This window comes from Meriones unguiculatus, chromosome 3 (genome assembly GCF_030254825.1).
Source record: "Meriones unguiculatus strain TT.TT164.6M chromosome 3, Bangor_MerUng_6.1, whole genome shotgun sequence".
Taxonomy (NCBI): Eukaryota; Metazoa; Chordata; class Mammalia; order Rodentia; family Muridae; genus Meriones; species Meriones unguiculatus.
In genome coordinates, this window is record NC_083351.1 from 11,218,745 (window position 1) to 11,243,042 (window position 24,298).

General features: G+C 55.9%; 1 protein-coding gene across 4 annotated transcripts; it reads right to left on the reverse strand.

Annotated features, from left to right (window-relative positions):
* Positions 1–22: 22 nt before the first annotated feature.
* Atp13a2 (ATPase cation transporting 13A2) lies at positions 23–19,406 on the reverse strand. 4 transcript variants are annotated; one of them, XM_021628923.2, is made up of 29 exons: positions 19,212–19,406; positions 14,487–14,581; positions 14,206–14,388; positions 13,332–13,390; positions 13,130–13,244; positions 12,814–12,887; positions 11,812–11,889; positions 11,604–11,673; positions 10,771–10,905; positions 10,617–10,683; positions 10,365–10,496; positions 7,625–7,780; positions 6,469–6,579; positions 6,344–6,390; positions 6,071–6,259; positions 5,239–5,445; positions 4,722–4,817; positions 4,482–4,641; positions 4,255–4,375; positions 4,008–4,132; positions 3,256–3,416; positions 3,024–3,140; positions 2,862–2,941; positions 2,140–2,292; positions 1,946–2,042; positions 1,074–1,297; positions 836–987; positions 504–673; positions 23–421 (listed from the first exon to the last, which is right to left on the reverse strand). In XM_021628923.2, exons 1-29 carry the CDS (start codon positions 19,219–19,221, stop codon positions 284–286), a joined length of 3,522 nt encoding a protein of 1,173 aa, XP_021484598.1. In that variant the 5' UTR covers positions 19,222–19,406; the 3' UTR covers positions 23–283. The 4 variants fall into 4 exon arrangements, with proteins under 4 accessions (XP_021484598.1, XP_021484701.1, XP_021484541.1 ...); XM_021629026.2 differs by having other exon boundaries at positions 504–599; positions 12,814–12,890; XM_021628866.2 differs by having other exon boundaries at positions 12,814–12,890.
* Positions 19,407–24,298: the final 4,892 nt, after the last annotated feature.

Consider the following 24,298-nt stretch of genomic DNA (forward strand, 5'->3'; position numbering starts at 1 on the left):
TGCCTACATTACATGACCAGCGTTGCCAGGGCAGGAAAATCACCACTTTATTTGCTACACTGACAGCAGCTCTGCCTAAGTCAGTAGCTGCTATGTCTACACAGGATGGTCTGAAGTGGGGCCAACAATCAGCACTTCCCAGGCAGGTGTGTCTGGGCAGGAGTGTGACAACTGCCAACCTCAGGGCTGTGGGAGGCGATGGTGGGTACTGTCTCTAGAGTCGGGTCCAGTTACGGCTCAGGGGCAGGGGGATCCAGTGTCCAGCATGCCCTGTAGGCCTACGCTACCTCACGGAGCTGATGGGCAGAGTGGGCCAGGGCTGTTCAGCCAGCTCCCGTTCCAGCCGCTTGAACTGCTTCTTGGAGGCCCGTTTAGGCCGGAACCGCCGCAGGCAGGCTGGGAGACACTGGTCCAGCACACTCTGCACAGGGTAAGAGAACGCTGTGGAGGGACAGTGGGGGCCTGGGTCCTCCCTCCACGGCTTCCATCAGTTCAGGGCCTACCTCCAGCATGAAAGCTCCCACGAAGTTGAAGGCGACCAGACCCAGCAGCAGCAACTTGAAGGAGCTGTCCGCAATGTTCCTCAGTCCTAGAGGCCCCTGCAGGAGGCCGGGGACCAGGATGAGGCCCACCAGGACAGAGCCCAAGAGCGCCAGGGCCACCAGGAAGGGCACTGGGGGTGGGGGAGTCTGTCAGCAATGGCGCTGTGCCCTGGGATGCATGCATGTGCACACACGCATGCGCACACACCCACACCCACACTCTACTCGGGGTCCCTTTTCCATTCCAGCGGCCACCCCCTCAGCCCCAGCCCCACCCCACCACGAGGCAGCACCGTTGGTGTAGAGCGGCTGGCGGAAGGGTGCCCCCTTGGACACGGCTGCGGCCAGGATGAGGTACTGGAAGCCAGATAGGGAGAAGACCACTGTGTTCTCGTAGTTGGGCAGGTTGTCGGGTGCGGGCACAGTTCTGTTCAGAGGCACAAACCTGGGGACCGTGGCGGTGGGGTTATGGAAGGAATGAGGGGTGTTAAAGGCAGGGACAGTGCTGGTACAAGGGACTCCGCTACGTACCAGGGCTGGGCTATGACCAAAAAGTAGCCCCCAAGCTGGATGCCGGCCACCAAGGCCACCTGCAGCAGCAAACTGCCAAGTACAGGCACACTCAGCAGGGCTCCTGGTGGCCGGGCTCGCACCAACGTCCGCGCAGGGCCCGTGCGGCTCATGAGCACTGCCACTGTGGTGGTGATGACCAGGTCGATGGCTAAGAACTGTAGGTCTCCCAGGTTGGTGTTGATCTGTGGCGGGTGAGAGAAGGGAAGCTGAGGATGAGCTCTTGCAGAGCCCCCGGTCCTCACGGAGCCTGGAAAAGGATCCTCCGGCTCTGTCCGGCCCAGCATCCTTAGCTGACACAGGTGGACCTCAAGCTCGATGAAGGAGGCGTGTCCCAGTGCTCTGTGGCCCCGTCTGATGTTGGGAAGGCTGATGTACATACAGCAGACACCCAGACTGGCGGGGCAGAGGGGCTGCCTGTGGGGCCACACTGCCTCTGCTCTATGGAGACTCTGAGGTGGATGTGGACCCGGCCCATTGCACCCCTGTGGTCAGGGGAGGCTTGCCCTGAGCAGGGCCAGAGAAGGCCCTAGGTCACTCTGCCTGGGTTCTGCCTCATTCTCCCGTGTGTAGCACCTGAGAGGCACACACACAGAGACTGGGAGCTTCGGGAGTTAGAGAGAGCTGTTAGCACACACCGGTGGCCCCACTTCTCAGGACCCGTATCCAGTGGTTTTGAACCACATGAGTGTCACTGCCTGGGTCGTGGCAGGCGAACGACAAGAGTCATATGTCCTAGAAGGCGCTGGGCTCCTGGCCTCACTGCGCCGATTTCCCCCTGGTGGGAGACTGGTGGAGAGCAGGCTTGGGGTCGGGGCTTTACTGCTGCTCACTGTGTAGAGAATCAGGACCGAGATGAACTGGGTCAGGCTGTAGAGGGCCATGTACTTAAAGACGCTGAACGAGGTGTCCAGAGAACAGCGGCCTTCCCTAGGGGCAAAGATGGACAACAGGGGCTCAGGCTGCAGACAGGCCCCGCCTCCCTCCCTCCCCAGCCCTGCCTCCCTCCCTCCCCAGCCTGCCTTACCTGATGACAGTGGGCACACACTCTATACTGGCCATGCTGGAGGTGAAAGGCGAGACCACCGAAGCCTCTGCTTGGGACAGCGAGATGCCCACATCAGCTGCCTTCAGGGCCCCACAGTCGTTGGCACCATCTCCGCACATGCCCACACAGTACCTGACAGAAGAGAGGTGAGTAGCTATGGCCTTTGAAACAATCCCATCCCCTCCTCAGGCTATCAGAGTCAAGCCGAATGACGGAGTGATAAATGGATGTAATTAGCTTTGGTACAACAGATACAGGACAGCCTGGCCGGGCACTCCTTTTTTAAACAGGCTTGGGATGGCTCCCAAGGTCTCTTAAACACTAGGTAGGTACTCTACCACCTATGTTCCAGCCCAACCTATGTGTTATTTTCTATTTGTATGTTTGTTTGTTTATTATTAAGACAGGGCCTTGCCAGGTACCCCTGGCTGGCTTGGAGCACACTAAACTACATCCTCAGCTCCGGTTTTCTGCTTGCCTGTGTGAATCACTCTACATAACACACACTGGCCTTGAACTAACTGCCATCCTCCTGCCTCTGCTTTCCAAATGCTGGGATTATAGTATATGCCAGCATACAGCATGCCCGGCTCCTGGGTGCTTCTGGAAGGTGAAGGGTAGCTAATGCCCGACGAGGGAAGGGGACAGATGGACACTGTCATTCCCACTGGTCCTGCGGCGCCCCAGCACACAGCACTCACTGAAGCTTCTGCAGTTCACACACCAGCTCTGTCTTCTGCTCCGGGGCCATTCGGGCAAAGACGGTGGCCTGCACCAGGACCTGGGGCACAAGAGGGGAGGACTGGAACATCACCTGGCGTGTGGAGACGGGCAGCACAAAGCCTCTCCCTGGGCAGCTCTACCTTGGGCAGCAGCTTGGGGAAGTGTTTCTGAAGGACAGCAAAAGTGGACCCGCTGAGGGCCAGGTGACGGGGCTGGGGTTCCATCTCCACGGAATAGCCTGTGGCCTTGATGGGATCCTAGGGATCAGCAAGCTCAGTCAGTCCGCCTTTCCCTCCCTGGAGAGCTGGGCTGGGCTCAGGGGACACGGCATCGACGGGCAGGGAGCAGCCAGAGTTGGCGGGTCTGTCTCACCTGGGCCCCGTTCCAGACCGCACAGGGCTCGGGTGGCAGGAACTCAAGGGAGGCGGGCTGGCCGTGCTCAGGGTGGGTAGCGTGGACGAGAACCAGGTGCTCCTGGGTGCCCACCATGCCACAGCCTCTGGCCACGGTGACTGCAGTCTGCAGGTTGTCCCCTAGGGGAGTGAGGCATGGGGAGCATCTTACACCGGCCAGGAGCCTTGTCACCCTAACCCTTACAGGTAAACCATCCATGAGTACCGTCGACCTCGGCTGAGCGGGGCAAACTAGCCACGTCCCCAGACCTGTTTCTTCAGTGTAAATGGAGCCACTAGACTCAGAGGAGCGACTGGGGGCGGAATCCAGCGGTGCACTTCCCATGTGGCTGCACGGATGGGGCGCCGAGTATGTGTGCTTGTGAGTGAGTGCAGGACTGGCGTGTGTGAGAAAGACAGACTGCCCACTGGGGCCCTTTTACTCCAGAGGGAATCCTCGATTTACGAGAACCCAGAGTGGTGACATCCTGGTGGTCCAACAGGTCAAGAGCTGCGCTGACACCCCACCTGGCTCTTAGGAACTCATTCCACTCTGAGCCCCAGTGACCTCATCTGTCAAATGCGGGTGACAATGACACGTCATGGATACTGTGAAAAGACTGGAAAGGGGCTGGCTCCAAAAAGATGCTGCACAGGGAATGCCGGGAAGCCACCTTTTGGCCAGGCCAGGGCAGGCTGTGTCCTCCTCACAGATCCCCGGGGCCATGATACCTGTCACCATAATGGTACGGATGCCCGTCCTCCTCAGGGTCTGTATAACTTTGGTCGTCTGCGGCTTCAGCAGGTTCCGCATGACCAGCAGCCCCAGGAGGCTCAGCTCCTGCTCCACGGTGTCCCTAGAGGGTGGGATCTCTGGGTAAGAGGTCAGGCAGGAATCAATGGCCCTCTCCCACTGTCCAGACAGGGGCACTTGCCTGGGCTCAGCACCTCCCTCCAAACACCCCGGGGCTGGGTTCACCTTGTCAGCTGCCGAGCGGCCTCCAGGCTGGGTGCAATGGCCAGTGGCTTGCCAGCCAGGGCCACAACTCGGTAGCCAGCAGCTGTGTAGCTCTGCAGCACCTGGGTAAAGTCGCTGGGCACTGTGGGGAGAGGCAGTGTAATTAGGGCTTGTGGCGGATCAGAGGCTGGAAGCCACCCCACTCCATGCTTACACCCAGGGTGGCCTCTGGGCCTGGCCCCCTTCACCTGTCTCAGGGCTGCAGAGGCTGGCCACGAGCTCTGGGGAGCCTTTGACGTAGGCCTCAGGCTGGGTGGCCCCTGGCCATGCCACCACTACGTCCATCCGCTGCAGGGCAGAGGAGAAGGGGAATCGGCAGAGGACACTGACTGGCTCCAGTGGCTCCGCCTACAGGTGGAAGAAGAGGTTTGGGGCTGGCTGAGGAGCCCACTTCGGAGGTCCCGAGGCCCAGTCACCCCACAGCTCACCGTTCCCTGCTGCTGGGCCACCCTGGGTGGGGGTCTCATTACTGCCAAGACCTGGGTCCCGGGTGCTGAATCTGCAGCCGGGCCCTCCTCCAGCACCTGTGTTGGGGGGCAAACAAAGGTTGGAAGTCAGAACCTTGGCAAATGGGGCAGCAGGACTAGGCGCATGGAAGACCTCATGACTGCAGGGTTATGGGTAACATGGACTTTGGATCTGTGCAGACTCAAATCCACACTCTGGCTGTCCCACTGGGGGATGCTGGGTAATAATCTCGGGGACGTTACTGCTAGCTCGAGGAAGCAGGTTTCAGGCTTGTGCTAAGGCCACAGTAGTAGTGGAGGAAAAAGGGTGTAGCCAGTGGTTCGCCAGCAAATAGCAAACGCTCAACACAAGGCTCTGCCGTGACTGACAGTGACGCCAGAGTGATAGAGACCGTTAGGGGACAGAGACCATTACAAGGTAACATTCCCTAGGCCGAGCTGGCCTGAGGCAGGGGGCTGGCCTTCTTGGCCTCCTCACCCAGCCTGTAGACTCCACCATCTTGAGATCCATGGGGTCGCCCACCGGCGTGTCATGTAGCTGGCTGAGGGCATGACAGGTGGCCAGTGCTCGGAGAAGGGGCCCCATGGGCAGGTGGCGGGGTTCTGGGACCAGTGGTAGCAACACCTGCCCCGTTAGGGGCACCACCCCCATTACGTCCAAGCCGTCCTCCGTGAGGGTGCCTGTCTGCAGGGGGACAGTGCCAAGTCCTTGGTTGAGTCAGGCCTCTGCTGAGCCAGCCCCCACACCCAGGCAAGTGCGGCGGGAGGCCTGCTCTGACCCTGTGTCCTGCCATCGCCAACCTCCACACCCCTCCTGGCGCCTGACCGTCTTCCCTCTCAGTTCACGGCCCCGATGATCAACACGAGCCTCTGCTCCTCAGGCGCTGCACACCGGGGTTTCCCTGCCTCCACCACTGCTCAGTGTGTCCCGGGGTCACTGTGTCCTTACAGAGCCACACACCCTCGTTCCCCCCAACTCCACACGGGAGTGCCTAGAAGGAGAAACTGGCCATACCCATCAGTGCAGCTCTGGGCTAATACCTGCTGTCCACACAGAGCTGTGCTGGTGTGTTCACCCCCACCCACCCACCCACCCACCCACCCACCCACATACACCAGTGGCCATGTGCTGGTCCCTCCTGGACTGCAGGACCATGTGCTTGCGCAGCACAGCAGGTCCGCAATGGTTCATCTATCTGCCAGGCATGAGCTGGGGTGGCCCATGAGCGTTCCCACTCCTGGGTGGGGGTCTGGGTACAGCAGGCAGCTGCTGAAGTGCCCAGCCCCCCAGGCGCTGCCAGCCAGCCCACCTTGTCGAAGCACACGAGCCGCAGCTTGCCCCCCAGGTTGATGCGCAGCGGATGGATGCAGAAGATGCCCTGTGCCCGCAGCCGACTCTGGGCGTAGAGCGTGCACACGGTCATGGCGGCTGGCAGCGCGGGCGGCACCACCACTGTCACCAAGTCCAGGGCTCGGATCACAATCTCGTTCACAGGCACCTGGTGGGCAGGAAGCAGCGTGAACGCGGAGCCGGGCTGGGTTAGGGCCCGAGAGCTGGCAGTCCCGCCCAGCCTCAGGCTTACCCGGCTGCGGTAGAGAATGATGATGCTGTAGATGGTGCCAAGCAGAGCTGGGGAGATAGCAAAGGTAAGCCGGACGCTCAACCCACCCGGGCTGGCCCTGGCAGCAGAGGGAGGCAGCCACTCACCCAGCACAGACAGCGCTGCCACAAACTTCATGCTGTGTTTGTAGAACTTGAAGCTGATCGGTCTCGGGTGCAGGATAGAGCTCACCAGACCCCCTTTGGCTGTGCAGAACCCTAAGGGCACACAGGGAGCCAAGGGAGGACGAGGGTGAGGGCAAGCTCCTCCCACTCCCCCCAACAGCCTGTACCCTGGGGTGATAACATCCACAGGGCCAGCCATCATCTGGACTGGGGTCACAGATGACAACTGGCAAGGCTTGCCCATTTTTTTGCTTTTTTTTTTTTTTTTAATTATTGTTTTCTTCCTGTGTCCTGGGATTGAACCCTCATTCTGCTAGGCAAGTACCCTATTGAGTATCTTTGTAGTTTTCCGCAGCACTTTTTACTTCTTATTCTGACAGGGGAGGTTGGGGGAGGGGAGGTCTCACTAGATTGCCCAGGCTGGAACTCAACTTTTGATCCTTCAGCTTCCATTTCTCAAGCAGCTGAAATTATAAGCGTGCAGCCTCTGTAGAATTTTATTTTAGGCAGGGTCTCCCTATGTAGCCCCTGCTGGCCTGGAACCTCCTCTATAGACCAAGCTGGCCTCAAACTCATAGAGATCCACCTGCCTCTGCCTCCCAGGTGCTGGGATTAAAGGCGAGCCACCAGCAGCTGCTGGGTGAGTCCGCCCATAGGGTTAATGGACAGCCTCTCAAATGGGTGTCTTTATTTACAATGAAGATGCGCCTCCCCCCACACACACACACACAGGAGGACACCTACAAGCACTGGAAGCTTGCTTACAGTCTGCCCAGCTTCTGATACAATGAGGACATGAGGGCCGGAGGGATGGCTCAGCAGTTAGGAGCACTGGTCCTGAGCTCTTCCACAGGACCTAGGTTCATTTCCCAGCACTCACATGGCCGCTCACAACCATCTTTAACCCCAGTTCCAAAAGATCCCATGCCCTCTTCTGGACTCTGCAGGTACCAACATGCATATACACAAACAAATATACAGCAAAACACCCACACACAGAAAATAAATAACAAATAAATAGGTGGGACATAAAGGCTCAACGGTGGACTAGTAAAACCCCCACAGTGCCAGGGGTGGGGCTGGGCTCCGGTCCTGTCCTGCCATGTGTCACAGCTCCTCCCCACCTCCAGATATGTACCTGTCCTGGTCACCACCGCTAGGACACAGGGCCCCAGGTAGGCGCGGGCCTGCAGAACGAGGGTCCCACAGAAGACCGTGTGCCGCCGATGGGTCTCTGGGCAGTAGGGCTTGGGCCCCTCTGGCAGGGCTGTCTTCAGCACTGGGATGCTCTCCCCTGGGAGGGACATGGTGTGATGTCCACGAGGGGTCCTCAGGGCACTCCCTCCCAGCCGCAGAGCTAAGAGCTGCCCACCGCTGTTCCAAAGCTACACCTAACTCTGTAACTGGGGGGTAGCAAGAGGGAAATAGGCCAGAGAGGGCAACTGAGACCGGGAGACAATCCAGAGGGGAGGCAGCCTATTACTGGGAACCTCCTTTGGGTAGTTGGGCCAGCTAGTGAAAATTATGTGGACATATTGGGGGTCAAGGTTTGGGGAGCCCTTCTCCCGGAGTTAGTTCACAACAAACACATTATTTTTATGGATTTTTAGTCAGGTCTTGCTATGTAACGAGGCTGGCCTCGAACTTATCTTCCTGACTTAGCTTTCAGAGTCCTGGAATTACCGGTGTGAGCCATCAAACTTGGCCACGTCGTACTTTTTGTGTTGTTTTGAGACAAGGGCCTCCCAACACAGACCAGACTGGCCTCGAACTCACAGATCCACCTGAGTGGACCCACCTCTGCTTCCTGAGTGCTGGCATTAAAGATGTGTGCCACCATGCTCAGTTCCTATCTACCTAATAAGGACATCTGCAAGGGGGGTGTTGTCAGCTCCACAAAGCCCTGGGCAGCCTGCCTGGCAAAGCAGAATCCTTTACGGAGTTCCTGTGAGCACAGGCTTACTGGACAGCTACGGTATGCATATTTCTAGGGGGCTCCAGGGCGGCCCAGGCTGCGTCGCATCCCTAAAATGAGGGAGGGGTGGGTCAGGCCATGGAGGGCCAGAGGCCAGAAGGCTTTTTTATTTTCATTTTTTTTTTTGACACATAGTCTCATGTAGCCCAGGCTAGCCTCAAACTTACTATCTAGACGATGACCTTAAACTACTGATCCCTCCTGCCCAAGTATAGGGATTACCTGTGTATGCCACCATGCCTAGTCCTGTTGCTCACTTTTGAGAGTTTTTTTATAATTTATTTTATGGACATTGGTGTTCTGCCTGAATGTATGTCTGTGTGAGGGTGTCAGATGCCCTGGAACTGACAGCTGTGAGCTGCATGTAGGCACTGAATTGAACCCAGTTTCTCTGGAAGACTAGCCAGTGCTCTTAACTACTGAGCCATCTCTCCAGCCCATTTCTGAGGGTTTTGTGGTTGTTTTGGAGTCTCATCATGTAGTCTAGGCTAGACTCAAACTTGAGGTGACCCTGCTTCTTCGTCCTGAATGCTGGGATTATACTCATGTTGGCTTTCATTAGCTTATTATAAAGGCAAAACTCAAAGCTGGGTGTGGAGGTACAGAGCCTGTAATCCTAGCGTTTCAAGAGGCTGAGGCAGGAGGATTACAAGTTTGAAGTCTGCTAGGACTACAGAGTAAATTCAAGGCCAGCCTGGGCAACTCTGGCTGAAATACAAATGGAAACAAAGCAATGGGGAGTGTAGCTCAGTGGTGGAGTACTAACCTGTTGTGGTATGAGTGAGCAGGGCCCCCAGAGGCTCACAGGTTTGAATACTTGGGCCCTCAGTCAGTGGAACTGTTTGGGAGGGGTTAGGAGGTGTGGCCTGGTTGGAGGTGAGCTTTGAGGTTTCAAAAGACTCCAGCCATTTGTTAGCTCTCTCTCTCTGCCTCCTACTTGTAGATCAAGATGTGAACTCGCATCTAGGCTCGCATCTAGACCGTGCCTTGCCCTGGCATCATGGACTCTAACCCCCTGGAGACGAGAGCTCGATTAAACACTTTCTTTTATAGTTGGCTTGGTCAGGGTGTTTTGTCACTGCAATAGAAAAGTGACCAAAGGAGCCAGGTGTGGTGGCGCACGCCTTTGATCTCAGCACCCGGAAGGCAGAGGCAGGAAGGGCTCTGTGAGTTGAAGGCCAACCGGGTCTACAGAGACAGTTCCAGGGCAGCCAGGTCTACACAGAGAAATCCTGTCTGGAAAAACCAAAAAAGAAAAAGGGAAAAGAAAAGTGACTAAGATTAAGACACAGGCGAGATGAGGCCCTGGACTGCATAGCTAGTGCCATACAGCACCAACAAAGACGAAAACAACCACAAACCACAAGACAGAACTTTCCTTGGAAACAACCGCCCACACACTTTTCATACTGTTAGCTCAGGCTGGACTGGACCTAGTGATCCTCCTGCCTCAACCCCCCCAGTGCTGAGCTCACAGGTGTGAGCCCCTGCACCGGGCCATTGCACTGACCTTATAAACCCCGAGAGAAACACAGCTAAGGCTGCTCATGGCGGCACGGTCTGCACTGCACACATCAGGGCCCACCCGTCCCTGCCCCCCGGCACCATGGCTGTCTCCTACATACGTGTGGACAAACGTCCACAGCGCAGGGAGCAGACCCGAGCAGGATAGTGAGCCCATGCACACAGCTGAAGGCGCTGTAGTAGCGCATGTGGAAGAGATGCGGGTACACGCAGGGACCCTGCTTCATGCGCCACATCCTCCTGCATGGTGGAGAATGTAAGCCACCTGACAGACAGAGAGTTACACATACCATTGGCAACGACATTTTACAGGTGGGGAAACTGAGGCATAGTGTTTAAAGGCAGAGGGGTTAGCAAGTGCCAAGCCAGGCTGGCTCACCTGTCAGGGAGCTCTCATTGACCAGACACTCGCCAGCCACCAGCACGGCATCGCATGGCATCACCCCGCCCTCCTGGGGCAGCACCAGGCAGTCTCCGGGCACCAGCTCGCTGGAGTCCACCCACTCTTCCTCTGTGGATAGGTGGGGTTCAGTGAGGGTCAGCTGCCCTGCTGCCCCTCCACCCTGTCCCCCAGCCTCCCTCCTCCTCACCTCCCCCTATGCTCCCAGCCTCTCTCCTCCCTGCTCCTCACCTCCTCCAGGCCGGCACACCCGCACCCGCACAGACAGCTTGACCATGTCTCTCAGAGTCACGCTTTGCTGTGGGACGGAGGGATGAGGAGAGCTGAGTGGGTGGCAGCCCCTTGGGGTCGCCCTGTTGAGTGCCACCAGGCCGCTCACTCTCACCTTTCTGGTTTTGTACAGAGCCAGGCAGATAGAGATGGCTGAGATGAGGAAGATGCAGAGGGCATACCAGTAGTAGTGGTCGGCCAGCCACAGCGCGATGCTGAAGGCTTGGAAGCCGTAGTAGGGGTTCAGTGCCTGGCAGAGGGGGAGGAGACAGCATAAGCACCCCATCCCTGGGGCAGCCTGGCTACTGCAGACAGAGCTGGGAGGCCGCCCCGAGCAAAGCTGAGGCAGTCTCCTGCCTGGGCCCATTTCCAACCCCTGCTACCTGACAGCCCCGAGCTGCATTTGTCCCCAGACTGGCCAGACCCCTGCTATGTTTTTTCAGTGCCACAGAGTGTCGAGGACAGTTCCACAAGGTGGAGCTCCCACCAAAAGCAGAGACTGAGTGAGGCACAGGAGTGGTAAGTCACTGGCCTAAACCCACAGTGCTGGACTGGCAGGCTGTGCTTTGTAGAGGGCTGGGACACGATTTCCGAGCAGAGGTGAGCCCTTTGACTATGTGTGACCTTGGCAGTATCCTGCCCTGCCCAGAGGCCTAGGCTCCTCCTGGCTGAGGAGACTGTACAGTCCTTGTTCAGGGGGCTTCAGCCGGAAGCCACAGGACAAGAGTAGGGCTGGCTCTGGGGCAGGCCTCGTAGCTCGAGGCTGAGCTTGACTCCGGGGCTCTGCCTCTGGCCCCTGCAGGCTAGGCCCTTCCTTTGGCCCAGGCTCCCAATGGACCCTCTCCATCCTTAACCTGGAATGTTTGGCTGAGGAGACTAGGGTCTGAGATTGCTTGTCTTTGACCCCTACTCAGATAAGCTGCTGTGGGTGACACCAGGGTCTTTTACCTCATCCACTAGTAGCTGCAGGTAGGACTTGACAGGAATGCTGATCACGTTGGGGCCGTAAACAGTCTTCCTGTAAGGGAGGCCAGGGAACTGTGCCAGGGTGTCAGAGACCCCTGGGCAAACCAACGCCCCCGAGGAGGCACCAACTGGAAGACGGAAGCATGGAAGGAGGAGCAGGATGTGGGCCCAAGGCCAGGGCAGCACATACCTCATAGCTTGGTCCTGGAGGCTGAGGCCGGAGCGGGAGCAGTGGATGTCATCACAGGTGCGGCCGTGGTCCAGCAGGCTGCCGAGGGTGGAGAGGGAACACTGTGTGATGGGGCCTGAGCTCTGAACCCCGTCCTCAGCAGGCTGTCAGGCCCTCTTGGTCACCCTGAGGAGCGAACTCAGCTTATCCATTCCTGTGACTAGGCCACAAACCACCTCTCTACAGAAGGATAGCACTGGGGCGATGGGTAGACTATGGTCAGTGACAGAAACGTTTTTTACACACGTGACGCCTTAACCTCTCTGTGCCTCTGTTTTCTCATCTGCGAAATGGGAGCAGCAGACACACCCACCTCACGAGGCTGTGGGTGGCCGAGATGACGCCAATGCTAAGTGACAAGCATGGCAGTGAGTTTTGTTCCTGTGGCCGCCATGCAGCAAAGGCTGGTGGCGCCCCTCTTCCCCTGCAAACACCCAAGCTTACCCGAGGACGGTCCTGGCTGTGTGAGGATAAGATGTATGAACGGCAAAAAGACCCATGTGTGGCTGAATCTACCTCCCCAGGGGCAGCACACAGCCCTCACGATTGGGAGCCGAAGGGTCATGACTCCACCATCCCTGAGGTACATGCCCCGCACTGTCCAGGATATCCCTGGCATTCTTGGTGGTAACAAGGTCTGGCACCTTCCACTGCCACTTCCCCAGTGCCATCACTGTCTAGACCAAAGCTTCCTTCAACCTCTTCTGGAACACTCTGCTTTTAGGGGACTCAACTCAAGCACGCCATGGGAGTCCGAGCCTGGGGTGTGGTACCTGTCAGGGACCTTAAATGACCCTATGAGATGAGACATACCCTCACCCCCTCTTACAGGAAGCAGCTCCCAGCTGAGGCTTAATGAGCTGCCCAAGGTTTCAGAGCAGCAGAGGGTAGGCTGGGTTAGGCTGGCCCCATCATGCACAACCCTCCCGCTAGAGATGGTTGTGCCGTGCCTGGGGCCGCTACCTGACTTGGCAGAAGGCTTGCTGGGTCTCCATCCAGACATAGCGTTGGCCTTGGAGGAGGTAATAGCGCAGCACCTGCTTCAGGGTGGGAGAGGAGAGCCCAGTGGGAGGTGGCCTGGCATCAGGAGGCATCCACCAGAGGGTGGGGTAGATACAGGGACAGCATCCCAGGAAGGAGAAGCTTGAAGGTCAGACAGCATCCCAGACAGAGAGCCAGCAGGACAAAGAGAACCCTGAGCCCAGGCCTCCCACGCAGTGTGTGACCCGGATGCCCAGAGATGGGCAAGGCCAGGTCTAGAGCCCGCCTGGCCACTCACTGTCTCCTTCTGCCTGTAGAGGTGGGTGGTGTCTTCCCATGTGCCCTCTGGTACTACTCCCACGGCCGCCTGGCTCCGGCCATCCTCTCCCTGGACCTGTGGGGGCAGCTCCAGGCTGGGGACAGTTTGGGAGTTACTCCAAAGCTCTGAGAGTGGCCCAAACCTCCCATTCCTCCCTGGGAAGGGACACCCGCTGTCTCACCTGCCCCCGCCAACAGCTGCAGTCTGCACCTGGACTGTGAAGAGCTGCCAGGAGCTACCCTGGAATACAGTGTGACTTCAACCTTGTGAGACCCCGCCCTCCCCCAATCCTTCCAGGCCAGTCCCACGGCTAGAGGCAAAGCTGGAGTCATTCAGGAAGTAGGAACCTCAGGTGGGACAAATGCCCCATTAGCCTGGCCTGTGGAACATTTTTTGATTAATGAGTGTGTGGGCGGGTGCAGCCCACTGGGGACAGTGCCACCCCTGGGCCTGTGCTCCTTGAGGGTAGAAGAGAGCACACTGAGCTGAGGGAGCTCTGGGGACAAGCTGGTAAGCATGGTGCTTCTGCTTCCGTTTCTGGCCTCCAGCTTCCTCCTTGAGTTCTGGCTGAGAGCAGTAGAGACCCTAACTAAAGCCCCCATTTAGAGCCATCTCCAGCTCTATGTAACGTCTTATTTAAGTGGCTTTGATTAAAAAAACTAATAAAGTATTTTCCTTTCTTTTTTTGTTTTGTTTTGTTTTGTTTTTCAAGATAGGGTTTCCCTGTGTAGCCTTGGCTGTCCTGGACTCGCTCTGTAGACCAGGCTGGCCTCAAACTCACAGAGATCTGCCAGCCTCTGCCTCCCCGAGTGCTGGGATCACAGGTGGGCACCACCGTGCCCGGCTAATAAAGTGTTTTCTAAAGGAAAAACTAAAAAAGCTGCAGCCTAGCGGGGGCCACACCTGCTTGTCACACTGCCCAGACTGCGGTGCTGAAGCACAAACAGGGGGACGAAGGCTTGCCTCCTGCCCACCCACCTCCAGGGGCCAGCGGTGGTTGGGCTGAACACCCCACTAGCCCTTTACCCTTCCCTGCCCCAGGTGGTCCCACTCACCTCTTTGTCTTTTATTTCTATAACGAGTGTTTCGGCGTGGGCCAGGCTGCATGGCCTCAGGCGCAGGCGCACGCCCCACGAGGGCTTCCAGCGGAATAGCAGCCAAGGGATCCCGGCCAGCATCCAGACCGCGGCGTGATAGCCGATGGCCCTCCATGGACTGCCACAGTAGCCGCTGAGCCTCTGTGGGTGCAGGCCACAGAGCCGCTGAAGCAGGGGCAGAGCGGATGCCAGAGGCCTGGGGCGGGCCAAGGGCCACTCCACCCACCAGCTCTACCTACCACGAATGAAACTGAGGAGCTGTGGGGATCGATTGATGTCCCTGTCATCAGGGTCCCATAGCTGGGGGGCGTGCTGCCCAGGAGCGGGCTGCTGTCTGTGAACAGAAAGGAGAAAGGTCACAGAAAGGAGAAAGGTCGCAGAATGGACGGCGCATTGCTTTTTCTGGTTTTCGGTGCTGGGTGGAACCCAGGCCCTCACAGTGCCAGACAAGCACACCCCAGCACCAGGCCACACCCCCAGGCCTCCTCTTCCTTCTGAAGCCTGGCAAGCCTGGTCACTCTGTGCCTGGGAACTGACTGATCCTGTCAGGGGCTGGGACAAGCACCAGGGTTCTGGGGTGGCTCCCCCCTTCCTCTCACCTCCCCATCTGCAGGGCTGTGGTCCCACCAGGGCAGGAGTGCTTCTACAAGTTTCCGGTAAGTCCAGCTTTTCCTCTCGCAGCTGCTATAGTCACAGCACCCTTACTTCTCAGTCCCTTACTCTTACTGCTCAGCCCCTATAGGCTGAGGCTCCTTCGGTGTCTCCCAGACCATCAGAGTCCTGACCAGCTGGGCGGGGCTTGTTGTTCACCTTTAAGGCTGGATGGCTAATCATGTGTGGCCTCAGGTATCTTGCCATTTTATTCTTCATTATTTATTTTGTGTGTAGGTGTGCTTTGTGTGAGCACGTACAGGCTCAGGCTCAGGTATACACGCACATACATGCACATGCACATGCACACACACACACACACACACACACACGCATGCCCGATGTTGACATTGGGAATCTGACTCTATTATTCTTCTTACTTCATTTGAGACTGGGTCACTCCCTGAACCTACAGCTCCCCGATTAGTCAAAGGCTGGCTGGCTTCGGAGTGGCCTGAGGAGCCACCTGCCTCTGTGCCCAGAGCACTGGAATTTCAGATGTGTGCTACCACGCCCAGCTTGTTTGATGTTGCGCAGGGGAATCCCAGCTCAGGTCCTCATGCTCTCACAGCAAGCAAGCACTTCACCTACTGAGTCATCTTCCCAGCCTCCTCTCTCCACTTGAAAGGAAAAGGAGAGGTGAAGTAACTTGCCCAAGTTTGCACAGCGATGATATGGGAGCTCTGGGAAGCAAGCCCAAACAGGCTGCTTCCAGCCTGGGTTTGTTTTTGTAATTAAACAATGAATTTATTGGTCTCATATAAAGACAAATCTAGGACAGGCAGTGGTGGCACACACCTTTAGTCCCAGCACTTGGGAAGCAGAAACAGGTGAATCTATTGAGTTTGAGGCCAGCCTCGTCTACACAAAGAAGCCCTGTCTGGAAAAAAAAACAAAACAAAGAGATAAGTCTAAGCATGGCTACCAGGACTGAAGGAAGAGTTAATTTCTCATACGCCTGAAGCCGTTCTTAATCCCAGGACAGATGCCCACACATAGGAACTGGGGTTAGGGCACAGGGCAGGGCCAGAGAACCTGAGTCCTGGGCTTTCACACCTACAGGGAACAGCCAGGAACTGATGTGCGCTGCGCCACCTGAGTCCTCTTTCAATTGAGGACCCAGAAAACAGCTGAACTAGAGCCCATCAGTGGGCCCTCTCCAACCTTCCACAGGAAAAAGAAATGACTGACAGACAGTGCCCTGTGCTCCAGGCAGGAGCTGCCCTCTGGGGAACCCACCGATGGACAGACAGCCCCTGCCATGAGGGTGGAGCCAGCCAGGAAGAACATCATTTCTTTCCTTTGTCCCCAAGGAACACAGGGAAGCTGAACCCAGGCCAGGAGGCTCTGCAGGAGGTTCTCAGGTCCTTGCCCACCAGCAGCTACTCAGGTCCTTGCCCACCAGCAGCTATGTGCCAACTGCCTTTTCTGCTAGAGCCCTTCATCTGCCTACAATGCCAGGCTCCCCCACTCCCCAGGTGGCTGGGAAACAGCATCTCAGGGGCTCAGAGGCCAACCAAGCTGTAGTCAGCTGTTTATTCCTCCACACAACCCTACCCAGTAGGTGGTACTTTCGTCTCTATTTCCTGGCTGGGAAAACAGGTGTGGGGAAGTACACTGCGCAGGAGCCACATTTAACGTCTCCATCATCAACTCCGCGCTCTGCCCAGCAGTGATTCATAAAGCAGGCACCCATAAAGCCTCTCTGGGCTTCCATTTCCAATCTCTAAGGTGTGCAGCAATGCGCGAATGGAGAGAGAGGAGTGTGCCTCAGCCTTAGCCACGGAGGGTGGCTGAAGTCTCTGAGGCAGGAGCAGGCGGGTCGGATTCCCATCAGGGTGTGGCTGTTCCTCTGACCCATTTCCCAGGCTGGCCTCTCCTTTCTTACCACCCAGCCAGAAACCTGCAGAGATGCTGGCCTCCAGGCCTGAACACCAATCAGCTCCTTTCCATGGCTCGAGGCACTTGGGGCTCCAGTTGGATAGGGCTCAGACTGATAAAGAAGCCACAGAGCCAACTCTGAGTGAATCACATGACCCGATTCCGCCTTCCAAGTGTTGAGGGGTGGCCTCTGCCCGTGGCTCTGTAGGAAGAGCTGAGCCTCCTATAGCTGCTCTGCCAGGGGAGGGGTGTAGTCTGGAGACTGGAAATGGGCCTGTCAGCCTCAAAGTCCTACTGTCCTCACTCTCACCCTCGCTCATAGGCTCACAGCCGGAATGGAGTGAATGAATGAATGAATGAATGAACTCACACGTACACACTGCAGAGCCGGGAGCCATGTGGCCCCCCAGCCACCTGTGTCTCTGGCCTCCTCTTTACCACCAGCCCCCAGGATCTAATCTGGAAAGTTCTATCACACACCCATTATTTCACAAGGATGCTCACAGGCAGCCTGGGGTAAGGAGGGGAAAGGAGCTAGCCTCCCTCACAGGAGGAAGTCACATCTAAGGAAACCTCTAGGGCCACCAGCCAGGAGGGCCACGCCCAGGGGTGCATTGCCTGACAGGCACACAGGACATCCTCAAAGCACTTGGACAGGCTTAACCACAGCTCACCTGTCAGGGGAAGGTGTCCCAGAACTCACCGGTCAGGCAGCCTCAGCTGGTTTACACAGGCTGTGGGCTTTGGGGATGAAAAATGTAAGCTGTCCCAGCTCTCCTGTGTTACAGCCAAGGCAGCCTGAGGGCCTCTGGGGCAGCAGTGTCAACACTGTAGATCGTCCCAGGGACTGCTGAAATGTTCCCCTCAAAGACGGGAAACCGAGGAACAGAGCTGTGAAAATTCAGGCCCTGAGTCATGTGACCTCAAATGGGAGCATCTGGCTGTGATGAACAGGGAGGGCCTTTAATTCATCCTCACAGCCAGCTGCCTGTGAAAAGCACCGATTATGATTCTGAATTAAAATGGGGGAAGGACGGCAGAGTCGATGGTTCAGCAGGTAAAGGCACTGGCTACACAAGCCTGATGACCTGAGTCCCATGCCTGGATGGCACAGTGTGTGTGCGAGTACTCACAAAATAACGAGAGCTGGGTTTAGTTGTCCATGACTGTAATCCCAGCACCGGATGAGACGGAAAAAGGAGTAGTAGTTCAAGGTCATCCTTGACTACATATTGCATTTGAGGTCAGCCTGGGCTACATGAGACCCCAATCTCAAAAGATAAAAATAGGGTCTGGGGAGACAGCTCAGTGGTTAAGAGTACGTTCTACTCTTCCAGAGAGCCCAAATATGCTTCTCAGCACTCACATTAGGTGGCTCACACCTTCTGTAACCAGCCCCCAAACACTAGTAAAACCATTTAAATGATAAATAAATAAACAAACAAATAACCCAAAGATTGCAATACAGCTCAAGAGTAGAGCACAAGAGCCAGGTTTGATACCCAGCACCACAAACACAAAGCCCAAGAAAAGCATGCCAAGAGAGACCGACCAACGTATACAAAGACACACAGCCATGGGCGACAGAGACAGGGGCTGAGTCAGGTCACAGCCCTGGGGCAGCCGCACCAACACTGTAGAGCAGAGTCAAAGCTATTTGGGAACCTCTTATTTCCTGCGGAAGACCCAGCTTCCTGCTGCTGATCTGACAGTGGCCCAGGGCCCCAGCATCTACTTCTGGTGGCTCCTCCTGGCCTCCATCAGGCTGGGAGGGTGTACGCCTGGGAGTCTTGGGTTATCTTCTAAGACTCTATAGAGACGGGGAACTGGTGCAGTCCCAGGCTCTGGCGCGTGACACTTATCACTAGCTGTAACCTCGACTCCCTATTCTTTTCCCTCCCTCCCCTAAGGCACTGTAGGATGGAAGCTTTGGCCAGAGCCAGAGATAAGCCGAGAGAGACAGAAACTGGGGGCTGGGCACGCCAGCACCTAGCAGGTAGCAGGGGTCTAGAAGCTTCTTTATCTGCATCTGGTGGGATTTTGGCTCTAGCCTAAGACACTCAACCTGGTATGGGGGCCATGCAGGGTGTGGTCCTTGGATAAGGCCACTGACAAGCTTTCTGTGGGGACCTGAGGCTGGGGTCAGGAGTGCATTTGTGCCTCGGGTGTTCCATCCAGGCACCGCAGAGAGCTGGCTTCCCTGTTCATGCAGCACATACGGGTGCTACTGAGAGGCCCCAGGATGATGCACCGCGCCCCTCGCCCGGATCTGTCACTAAGGGTCGAATGCATTCAGAAGGGGTGGGGAGGACAGGTCGCCTCGGCCCTAGCGACCCCCTGGCCCAGGGTGTGCGCAATGGCATCCTAAATCTGGCTCTCTGGGGGCCTGAGAACAAGTACCGAAGGGAGGACCGGGTTGGGCCGCCGCTCACCTGCGCTCATTTCGGCTCCTCGCGCTCATCGCCGGCCGCTGCGGCCCGCGGCCTGGGCTCGGCGTGCGAGGCCCCGGGGCACGGTCGGGGGCGCCGGCTGCGGCGAGTTTCGGGTGGGGGCCGGGCTCGTCGGCACCTGCACAACGCGACGGCGACTCGAACAGTGCCGCAGTCAGTCTGCGGCCGTCATGCCCCGCCCATCCGCGGCACCCACGTCCGCCGCCGCCGCGCGGGCCGCCGGGACTTGTAGTTCCCAGTCTGGCCTCCATCGGGAGCTCTCTGAGCTCCTGATGCTGGGTGGAGGCGGGAGTAGGGGCATGGGGAGAGGGGGTAGAGGTAGGAAGCGGGGGTGGGGAGAGACAATCCTCAGACAGAACAGATGGACAGAAACGGACAGGCTGCGAGACAGGTAGACAGACATACAGGCAGACGGAGTGGGCGCTGGGAGACACAGGTGGGACAAATCCTAGACATAACAAACAGAGAAACGAGACAAGCTGGGAGACCAGACAGGCAGGCAACAAACAAAGAGGCAGAGAGGTGACAGTTGAGCAGACAGAGGGAGACGCTGGGACACCCAGTTGGGACAGCCCCCAGATAGAACAACCACAGAGGAAACAGGCAGACAGACAGACAAATAGGCAGGCAGAGTGGGAGCCTGGGAGACCCAGTCCGCAGTTAGAACAGACAAACAGAAACCCAATATGCTGGGAGACAGAATAGACAAAAAGACAGACAGGAAGACAGCCTGGCTGGGAAACAGAGGGGCATGCTGGGAGATAAAGGTACAATAGACAGATGAATGGAAAATGGACAAACAGAAGGTGAAAGTAGACAGAGGGAAACAGTCCATAAACACCCAGCCCCAGGTGCACACCACAGTAGTTAATTAAGTATATTATGAATGTAGATTCAAGCCTGCCGATGTCTCTTCCAGGCTGTACCGGTTAACCTCCCTGGGTAACATTAATGTGGGGGAGGGGCACATGCATGCCCCTGTGTGGAGATGTGTGGAGATCAGAGCTCAATTTTCCTCTTTCTCCCTGTGGATCTCAGGGATTGAGCTCAAGTCCTCAGGCTTGGCAGCAAATGCCTTTGCCCCCTGAGCCTCTGAGCTTGGACCTCTTTTTCTGGCCTGTGAAATGACAGATAGCAAATGCTTGCTTGTTGTTAGTACCCTATGAGAACACTCATCTAAAGCCCGTGACAGAGCCTGATACTACTACTGGATAAGTGTCAGGAGAGGAAGGTCACGCTTGCCAGAGACTCCATGGTCAGATATAGCCATAACGGTGCCTGCATAGAGGCTGGCTGTGATGATACACCGGAAGCCTTAGAAAAGCCAAAGGGATGGCAGGACCCAGCCCTCAAGCCTAGAAGCATGACCCCTGCACAGGAGGGATAAATGAAGACCCCAAAAAGCCTAGGAGACTTGCCTCCAGCCTTTATCACACTGTTCCATAGTGACAGTCACAGCCAAAGTGCCCCCTGGCCCTGGGGTTAATGACCTCTGAACAGAAGAGTTACAGAGGTAATGGTGTGTCAGAGACCTAGGGTAAGCCAGGGAAAGTTGGAGCCGGAGTAGTCCTTTCTGGGTCCACAGTATCAGCTGCTTGTTGTTGTGAACTCATGGAGGGTCAGGGAGTTCTAGGAGCTGGAACAGCAGGCCGGGTCCGGTGGGAACTACTGGACAGCAACACAAGGGCCCCCAAGCAAAACAACTGACTGCAGAAAGTGCTGGAAGGGCCCAGAGCTATGATGGGGGAGCTCTCTTTGTGGAGACAGTAGGAGCTTTGACAGTGCTATCTCCAGGAACACTGGCTGTGTGGGAAGGTCTTGTTGACCAGATATGTGGGTGTGGAGATGTGAGACTCAGATGTGCCTACAGGTTTGTCTTGAGCAACTGGGGGACAGTGGAGCCATTTACTGAGCCGGGGCTGGCTGCTGGGTAGAGCAGGTAGCAGAGCATTCCTATTGGCCATGTGAGACACAGGATTGGCTTTACAGGGTCAAGCAAGACTTTATTAGTAGATGACGTTGCCAGTAGGAATCAGTTGTGTGATCTCTCAGATTCCATGTGTCTCTCCCCATCTCCATCCTCACCCCCATGCGTAGCGGGTGACCTTTCCAGGGAACCCAGACGCCGAGTGGTGGGGGTGTAGGTTTGGCCCTGGCTGGTGAAGTGGCTGTCCCGAGAAAGCCCTGGAGCATTAGCTGCTGTCCAGCTGGGTGAACTTTTCTATACTTATCGAAACAAAAACTAGTTGTGTAGTTTTGACTGGCCTTGGACTCCTAGAGATCTGCCTGCCTCTGTCTCTCAAAAGCTGGGATAAAAGTAATTTTCCCCCTCGGAGCCTCACTGTTGAGATAGTAGGTGCATGGCAGAGTCCAGAAACATTTATGAGATCCTCAAGCTGGGTTAGAAGCCTTGAAGGCTGAGGGGATGTGGGGACAAGTTGCTTGTCGCATTATCTGTACCATGAAAAACCACTTGATACCACACAGGCTCCATCCCAAGCTATCTGCGGAAAAGCCAAGCTGGTGGCAGCTCAGCCCTTCTCCTCGATGGGACAAGTGCATCCTTCTAAACAGCGGAGGATGTGGAAGGCCCTGCCCACCTGCCAGAGTCACCTGTGGCTCCGACACTGCGTCCTCACAGGCAGGCTGTGGGCAGGGCTCTCCCCCCAGATAACCACAGCTGAAGTTTCCAGTCACATGGGCCAGGCCTGATTCAGCATCGTCCTCTCTGGGGTTACTGCTCTTCAGGGGCTCTCGTGGGGGATGTCCCATGCCTGGTTCACATTGCAGAAGGCTGTGAAACCGTTGACTCTGGCAGTTTACCCCAGAGCACAGCCTTACTTCTCAATTTCTTCAGTTTCGATGGATGTGTACAACCAAGGGTTTTTTTTTTTTTTTTTTTTCCAACTAGTGACATCCCCTGAGCGAGACTATGGCTGTCTGAACACCCAGCAAAGTGGGGTTACTACAGCTGGAGAGAAGCTGAACAAAGGAATCCCTGGGACCTTCAGTAGCCAGTGAAGGGGAGGAGGACATTCTTATCTAGCTTCCCATACAAAGACAGAAATTTGAAGCCAGGCCATGGTGCCTCATGCCCAGTAATTCTAGCTCAGGAGGCTGAGGTGGGAGGATTGAGGCCAGCCTGGGCTACATAGCAAGATCCTGTTGCTCAGCTGGTACAGTGCTTGATCAGCATGCATGAAGCAGGCAATCTGATCACAAGCAAGCCTGCTAAGACCCGGTGTGGTGGGACACGGCAGTGAACCTGAGGATGAGTTCAAGGGCATTCTTGCCTACATAAGTGAGCTATGTAAGTCTCTGTCTCACAAAGTAAAAAACAAAATTCAAGGACAAAACTCTGAGGTTATCAATCCTGTGGTCACAGGCTGAGCTCACAGGGTGCCACGTATGGCTCATACCAGGGGTACTTCAGACATGTCAGCGACACTGAGTTTATGGTGTGCTTGAGCTATGTAAATCACGATGCCTTGGTGTTTATTCTTAGACCTCAGTCACATTCTGAATGCCACCCATTCCCACTTTACAGGGAGCAAAAGGGAGGCACAAATGGTCAACAATTGCCCAAACATCAGGTGAGAAAAGTTGGGTGGCCCAGTCCCAGGGAGACTTGAAGCCTTCCACAGTATTGTTTTGTAAATTCCATACATGCACACACATAAGTCAAAATCCTGCTCAGGACTTAGTTTATCAGAAAAGTCTTTGTAGCTGGACATAATCTCAGTGCTTGGAAAACTGTGTTTTCCTCGGCTGAGGATTGTGTGTTCAAGGCCAGCCTGGTCTACAAAGCTCCAGAACAGCCAAGGCTACACAGAGAAACCCTGTCTTGAAAAACCAAAGGGTGGGGTGAAGGGGAATCAAAGAAAAGGGCCTAGAAAGATGATGGCTCTGCAGTTAAGAGCCTTTGCTGCTCTTGCAGAATACTGAGTTTGGTTCTCAGCACCTGAATTGGGCTGCACACAACCTCTTGCAATGCCAGCTCCAGGGGCTCTGGCTCCCTCTTCTGACCTCCCCAGGCACAGGGCATGCATAAGCATGGGCAGACACGCACACACTGTATGTCAACATGATGCACAAACTTTTATCTGAAAGGAGGGAACCTCAATTGAGAAAATGCCTCCAGATGATCTGGCTGTAAGGCTTCAAGGTCCCCTGGCTCTTCCTCCTAAGAGTTCATACCTGGCAGCTTTCAAGTCCTAGAACTGAGTGATGCTTCACTCCATAAAGTAATTACGAGATGCTGAGTGGGAGTTTCTTTTGGATTGTGGCAGTCGATTTGGGGGTTATACATTCCTCCCTGTCTGTTGAATTATTTCAAAGTTACAGTTCTTGTAGGGTGACAGGGTGATGGAAAGTGGCTGCCTGGTGAACACCAGGTAATCACCTGGGGAACATCAGGTGATCACTTAAGTCAAGATTTTTCTCCCTGGCCTAGTCAGGTCAGGGAGAATCATCTGGTAGGTGTTATAGAACTTTGACAATGTGAATCCATTTTGACCTCTAGTCTGGTCTACTGGGGCAAGTGGGGACCTGGAACTTTCAACACAAGAATAGTTAAATTTGTTAATCGGTGGTTTCCAATGCTGGGATGGAAAGTAATGCCACACACACACACACACACACACACACACACACACACACACACACACGCATGCACCTACACTCACTGGATAGCATCCACTACCATCACCTATCATGGAGTAAGAAAGTTAATACACCTAGCTTGAAGGAAGTTTTAGATGGTCACACAATTTGAACAAACACAGGAGAATGCAGGACGGGGAATTCAAAGGCCTTTCACTTTTCCTCCCTATTTTCTCCATAGACTGATCTCATTATGCACCCCAGGCTGGCCTGGAACTTGCTATGTAGCCCAGGCTGGCTCAGAGCCTCCTGCCTCGGCTGATCTTCTTCCCATCTATTGTGTACTGTTTGCCCAGCTTCACTACCTGTATGGTAAGAAGCAGGGTGAGGGCAGCTGTGGTGGAGAACCCAGGTTTGCAGTGCAAAGCCTCTCTACCAGCTTGCAGCTGGTCAGGTTCACTGCTGTG

What these genes read in the sequence shown, in the direction of transcription:
- Atp13a2 (XM_021628866.2), bottom strand. An exon ending in TAGAAATAAAAGACAAAGAG is followed by an intron (nt 13,391 to 14,205) that starts GTGAGTGGGACC and finishes ACTGTATTCCAG; the next exon opens with GGTAGCTCCTGGCAGCTCTT. An exon ending in CTCTGTACAAAACCAGAAAG is followed by an intron (nt 10,684 to 10,770) that starts GTGAGAGTGAGC and finishes TCCGTCCCACAG; the next exon opens with CAAAGCGTGACTCTGAGAGA.